The sequence below is a fragment of the Spinacia oleracea genome, chromosome 1 (genome assembly GCF_020520425.1).
Source record: "Spinacia oleracea cultivar Varoflay chromosome 1, BTI_SOV_V1, whole genome shotgun sequence".
Taxonomy (NCBI): Eukaryota; Viridiplantae; Streptophyta; class Magnoliopsida; order Caryophyllales; family Amaranthaceae; genus Spinacia; species Spinacia oleracea.
This window is the reverse complement of record NC_079487.1, coordinates 69,723,615-69,730,584: the sequence shown is the minus strand read 5'-3', so window position 1 is coordinate 69,730,584 and position 6,970 is coordinate 69,723,615. Positions and strand designations below refer to the sequence as shown.

The following is a 6,970-nucleotide window of genomic DNA, read 5'->3' as shown; positions in this document are numbered from 1 at the left end:
ACCAAAATGCCCCTAAGGAACAAATTGACATCTTTCCTTCTCTTTCCTTGCTATTTACGTTGAAACAATAACATACAAACAAGAACAAGAATGAAGGAATTCCTTCATTCCTCTCCACCCACAATTCAGTCCAAATGCATGCCTTGCTTCCCAAGAATTTCAGCTTATTGATCACTCAACTTCACACTATAAACAAGCCACAAATTGTCACGATTTTTCCAACAAAATCAGTTAACCAAAAACTAAAAATCATTCTCCCTTGCTCCCTCTGATTCGAGCCACCACAACAAACACCATCAACAACCGCAACACCACCGCACACCCACCGTCCCTGCTCTCCTCCTCGCAACTTCGCATACCCCTGCCCCCCCTCTCTTTCGTCCCTTTGTTGCACCACCCAACCTCGCAGCCAACACAACCGGCCATCGCACCACCTTCTAAATTCATCTCTGTCCCAATTTTTCCGACGAACGGCTGTTACCGCCGCCCAGAACAGCCCGGAAAATACCCTCCTCCCCTGTTTTTCCCCTGTTTCGCGCGACCACCCTTCCCCCTCCCCTGTTGTTCCGCCGCCATGAACCAACAACCACCATCACCGACGCACCTTCGCGCCGCCGTGCCGCCCAGGACTCAGCCTCCACCTCCGTTCCCCTCCCCCTCTTTCTCTTCGTCCGTTTCCCTCCTCCCTCGTGCCCTGCCCTCCTCTGTTCTTGCTCGAAGTTCCCAGGAAACAAGTTCCAGATTGGAACTGTTTTCTTATTCCCCATACCAAGCCCAAAATTGCTGGCCCAAATATCTCAAAGTGAGTTTACATTTCAATTCAAGCCCCTAAAATAATTACCTACTCTATTTGTTGATAATAAAAGTTTTAAGTGATAAACAAATTTATATATATATATATATATATATATATATATATATATATATATATATATATATATATATATATATATATATATATATACTTTAAACTGAAAATTCTATTTAAATATTATTTCGTTAATTCATGAAATTAAATAATATTTCATGTAAATCAATATATTCTGATTGAAATTTCGTTTAATAATATTTTCAAGAATTTATAAACATTTATATATTTTTTTTATTAAATTCATCATTTCAAAATTCACTATCTATAAAAAATTGTTATTCTCGAAATATTGGTTTGAAAGTGTTTATCGTTTTAATAAATAATTCAATAATTTGATATTTTGAAAGAAATTGGACTCGGGGCTCAGGACGAACGGACCAACGAAAAGGCTTAGCAAATCGTGGAATTGAGGTAACGGTTATTGCTAGTACCCACAATCCCTTCGAAATGTATTTATGAATGATGTTATGAATGACTGATGTTTTATAATGTTGTTTTATGATTTGCGGGATTACAAGTATGATTTGATTGAATTGTTTTATGATAATGCAGCTTTATGCAAAGTATTGATTTAATGAATTATTATTCCTGAAAGAAATGATTTTATGAAATAACGAGATTTAATGGTATTATTGAACTACCCTAAATGAATGAGATTTTCCTGATTAATTTTCTATTAAAAGAAATGTACACATGATAAAGGAAAGTGTAAGAACTGGTCAAGTTCCCCTGATATGGAACCCAGTCTCCCCCTGATAAGAAGCACAGGCTTCCCCTGATATGGAACCAAGGTTCCCCCTGATAAGAACCACTGGCTTCCCCTGATATGGAACCAAGGTTCCCCCTGATAAGAAGCACTGGCTTCCCCTGATATGGAACCAAGGTTCCCCCTGATAAGAAGCACTGGCTTCCCCTGTTATGGAGCACTGGCTCCCCCTGTTATGAAGCACTGGCTTCCCCTGTTCGTAGGAGACGTCCTACCATGTTTTCCTGTAAAATCCCGACGACCAGAATAATACTGTTAAAAAGGAAAAAGATTAATGAAATGATGTTCCTGAAATAATGTTCCTGAAATGATATTCCTGAAATGATGTTTCTGAAATGACGTTTCTAAAATTATGTTTATGAAATAATGATGCTTCTGAAATAATGATTTATTAAATGTTTTACTATATTCTATTCTCCCTGTGTTATTAAATAAAATGAATTGAAATGATGTTACGATGCTAGGGTAACTCGTTATTGAGTCTTCGGCTCACCGTTTTGTTTTCTGTTTTAGGTACTGCTGGGGACCACGGAAACGAGTAGTGGCGAGGATTTTCACTATTGCTAAGTTCACCTAAGTTATTGTTAAGTTGTAACAAGTTTCAGTAAAGATTCGAGATTAAGTTACGTACTTTGATTAAGGAATTAAAAAGGATTATTATGTTAAGTTTGGAGTTTAATAGCTTATGATTGATAGTTGCCTTGTAATTCCCAAGAGGGAGTTACGGCGGGTAATGTCCCGACCGAATTAGGTTAATTCCGCTGCTAATTATGATTAAACATTGAATTAGAGGTCGGGGTGTTACAGTTTGGTATTCAGAGCCAAGGTTCTGGACCATAAGTGCTAAACCTTACGGGTTTTGCGCGTTCTAGAATTCAATAGGCTTTAAGCAAAGAATTTTAAGGAATAAGTTAAAAAGAATATGTTAGAATCATGTTAAAATGAAATGAGTGTGAGTGTAGGAACGGGCTGAAAAGGGATTATTTTCCTATTATGTATGTTTTCCTGATTGAGCATGTTATGCAGAATGTCGACTATCGAGGTGACTAACGATATTAACGATGGAGCCCACAACGAGCACAACGTCCATGTCAACGATGACGCTATCTACGAGGAGGTTGCCCACGATGATCCCTATGACGATCAACCTATCGAAGATCACAAAGAAAGGATGGAACGATTAGAAACCGTTAGCACGATGTTAGCTGAATTAATCAAAGATTCTCAGAAACAGAAATCGACGAATGCGAACGAAAATGCATCAATGTTCAAGAAGTTTTCATCCCTAAACCCACCATCTTACGATGGCAAGCCCGACCCTGTAGAATTCGAGGATTGGATTAATCGTGTAGATCAGTTGTTTGAGACCTTGCAATGTCCTAAGGAATGGAGAGTCGATTTCGCCGTGTTTTACTTAACGGGTCAAGCAAGTTTATGGTGGAAAGTTAATAAGGAAAGGAAGAATGAGCCTAGATTTGGTTGGACCGAACTGCAAAAGTTATTAAGAGATAAGTTTTATCCACCATCCCTGAGGAAACAAAAGGAAGACGAGTTTTTGCACTTGCAACAAGGAACAATGAGTGTTATGGAATATGCAAACAAGTTCATGGAATTGTCAAGATTTGCACCGGAGCTGGTATCGACAGAACAATCTAGGATGAACCGTTTTGAGCGAGGTCTTCATTTGAAATACCAAGATAGGTTGGCAACTCAAAGGTTTACTTCCTATCAAGATATGGTTGATATTGCAGTTAATGTTGAACGAGTCGTATTACTTCGAGAAGCACAAAATGTTGGTGATAAAAGGAAAAATGATAATCAAAATCATGGAGGAGCCAAAAGGCCAAACCAAGGAAACCATAATTATAGAAGAGACCAAGGTCATAATGATAGAGCAACTCGTAGTGTATGGTGTGCTAAGTGTGGAAAGAGAAACCATACTGAAAGTGAATGTCGTGCAGGAACGAAGACGTGTTATCGATGTGGAGAAAAAGATCATTTTGTCAGGGACTGCCCTAAACCACCTCCCACAGATGCTGGAAGAGCAACCTCGACCAATCATGAACGAAACAACAACAATGCTAGGGTTAATCATGACCCACCACGACCACCAATATCTGGAAAGGCTTACATGATGAGAGCTGACGAGGAAGAAGAAGATGACGCCAACGCTGATACTATTTCAATTTAGTTCTTATGTACGTTTGAACCTAAGTTTCCTGTTTTAGATTTGAATCATGTTATAGATCTTTTGTCAAGGACATGTTATGAAATGTTTAAGGATCATTAATGACCTCAAGGAAGTTTATGAAAGAATTAATAAAAGCATGATTTTGTGGATATGAATTGTTTTAAGGAACTTTTATGTTTATGAATTATTTAAGGTTGATTTTTAGAGTACCGAAAGAGCATGAGTTTGTATTTAAGGATGAATGATAGAGTACAAGAAGAGTGTGAGTTGTAAAAGGTGAATCATCACTTAAAACAAGGTTATTCAGGGTTCAAAGCGTTCAAGTTATGGTTAAGGTTGATTTTATGGGTTATTTTCCCCGCACCTTTCATAATGATTGTTTTGTGGTTATAAGCACCTAAGTGTATTTCCAGATATGTTAAGGAAGCTAAGCTAGAAATCTTAAAAAACAAAGTTACGCAAAAATATTATGTGATCGAGACCAAACATGATTGATGGTGAAAATATGAAATTTAGGTCACACATAGAGTTATGAGGATTATACCAAAGGAAGTTATCAGGAATTAGTCTGTCAGTAAGGTTGATGGTGTTTTTAGTCTACCTTTCCGCATCATTTATAGGATTGTTTTTGAAAGAATGCTTGATAATCTCCATAAAGAAAGCTAAGCGAGGAAATGTAAGGTTTGCGAAAATGTTATGTGGAAAAATATGATTTATGGTGAAAGCATGAGATTGAGTTTTGCATATAAGTTTCAAGGATCTTACCAAAATAAGTTATCGAGAATTAGTCTGTCTATGAGGTTGATAATATCAATGAATGTTATGAAGTTCGAAAAGAATTATGAATGACTGAGGAATGCAATGGAGTTAAGAAAAGAAATCGACGAAATGACATCCAGGTAGTCTGAACTAAGTTTCTGGAACCTAGGTTGTTTCTGATTAAGGCACATGTGATGGCTTAGAACTATTCGCCAAAACCCAAGTGTTTGTCGACTTAAAATACTAAGGACAAGTAACGAAGTCGTACGTCTAATGATGTAGTTCCTGTCATGTGATTGGACTCAAACCCCCGCAACGAACGTAGTCAACAAGTTGTGTGACGCAGAAGAAAAGATCAGAAATCGAATCGAAACGAATCGAATAACGGAAGTCAATTCAACGACAAGATTCCAGCAACAAGAGACCAATAGAAAATGAAAGCAAAATATCTCTAATTATTCGCCCACGAACGAAATGATGTATGAATTACTATGTTTTCTATGAATGATTATGTTATGGTCAACCATGCTCGTGTGTTAGATCAAATGATTATGAATGTTATGCTTATGTTGAATTTGAAATTTTCACATGAATTATGTCTCTATGATATGAATTATGTTTATGCTGATATGACATGATTGTATTGGTGATCTAATTGTTATACATGGATGCCATCTCCGATGGAAGTTCTCCTGAGCTCAGAGTACGAGATTGATATAACAAATGACTTTTACAAATTATTCGAGTATTGAAATTGGTTGATAAATATATTTTCAGAATTATAATTTAATTTTCATTAAAATTTACTATTTTCGATAGAAAATACTTTCAAACAAGATATCACAAAGTAAAATGGGAGTCTAGTCTAAGCTAACAATTTGCCCCTTTTATGTTCTTTGCTCCTCGATCCTATTTTATAAAGTAAAGTGGGGATGCGAAAGACGATGGCGGAATGTAATTGACCTTAATGACGATTAAGGATCAATGTAATTTTGCCCCTTTTGTATTCTTTACTCTTCGATTCTAGGTCTCGAGTTGAAGCGGAGTCCTAAAAGATGATGGCGGAATGAAGGCTAGACATTGTCAGAATTGGAATGAAATTGTGAGATCTTGGTTTTAAAATGAAACATCATACTTTAATTCAAGCGTTTTCAATTTTCAACAAACATTTTATAAATCTAATTTTCAAGTTTCGAGGACGAAACTTTTTCTAAGGGGGTAAGAATGTAATACCCCGAAATTTTAAAACTCGGTTATTTAGGCTTAATTATTTTTATTTAGCTTAAAATCGTTTAAATCCTAATTTCGAACTTTATTTTTAATTACGAAGTTTTACTTCCCACAAAATGTTAATATCATTACACGATTTTAATTTCAAATTTACGAACTCAACGACTCTTTTTAAATCTTAATTATTTCGGATTTTTAATAATTTCGAAACGTTTTTATTTTATTCGAAAACTAAATTTTATTTTTCGTAACAAAAGATTATTTGGAAACTTGATTTTAATTAAACATTACTATTCTAATTAATTTCCTAAAATAGCACCAAATTTTCAGAAATCTTGCCTAACTAAGTGAAATGACCAAAATGCCCCTAAGGAACAAATTGGCATCTTTCCTTCTCTTTCCTTGCTATTCACGTTCAAACAACAACATACAAACAAGAATGAAGGAATTCCTTCATTCCTCTTCACCCACAATTCAGTCCAAATGCATGCCTTGCTTCCCAAGAATTTCAGCTTATTGATCACTCAACTTCACACTATAAACAAGCCACAAATTGTCACCATTTTTCCAACAAAATCAGTTAACCAAAAACTGAAAATCATTCTCCCTTGCTCCCTCTGATTCGAGCCACCACAACAAACACCATCAACAACCGCAACACCACCGCACACCCACCGTCCCTGCTCTCCTCCTCGCAACTTCGCACACCCCTGCCCCCCCCCCCCTTTCGTCCCTTTGCTGCACCACCCAACCTCGCAGCCAACACAACCGGCCATCGCACCACCTTCTAAATTCATCTATGTCCCAATTTTTCCGACGAACGGCTAGTACCGCCGCCCAGAACAGCCCGGAAAATACCCTCCTCCCCTGTTTTTCCCTTGTTTCGCGCGACCACCATTCCCCCTCCCCTGTTGTTCCGCCGCCGTGAACCAACAACCACCATCACCGGCGCACCTTCGCGCTGCCGTGCCGCCCAGGACTCAGCCTCCACCTCCGTTCCCCTCCCCCTCTTTCTCTTCGTCCGTTTCCCTCCCCCATACCAAGCCCAAAATTGCTGGCCCAAATATCTCAAAGTGAGTTTACATTTCAATTCAAGCCCCTAAAATAATTACCTACTCTATTTGTTGATAATAAAAGTTTTAAGTGATAAACA

General features: G+C 37.5%; 1 protein-coding gene across 1 annotated transcript; it reads left to right on the top strand.

Moving 5' to 3' along the window:
* Positions 1 to 213: 213 nt before the first annotated feature.
* LOC130465935 (uncharacterized) lies at positions 214 to 3,893 on the top strand. The gene is made up of 3 exons (XM_056834721.1): positions 214 to 802; positions 1,219 to 1,282; positions 2,664 to 3,893. The coding sequence occupies exon 3, from the start codon at positions 2,665 to 2,667 to the stop codon at positions 3,826 to 3,828; it is 1,164 nt and encodes a 387-aa protein (XP_056690699.1). The 5' UTR covers positions 214 to 802; positions 1,219 to 1,282; position 2,664; the 3' UTR covers positions 3,829 to 3,893.
* The last annotated feature ends 3,077 nt before the right edge of the window (positions 3,894 to 6,970 follow it).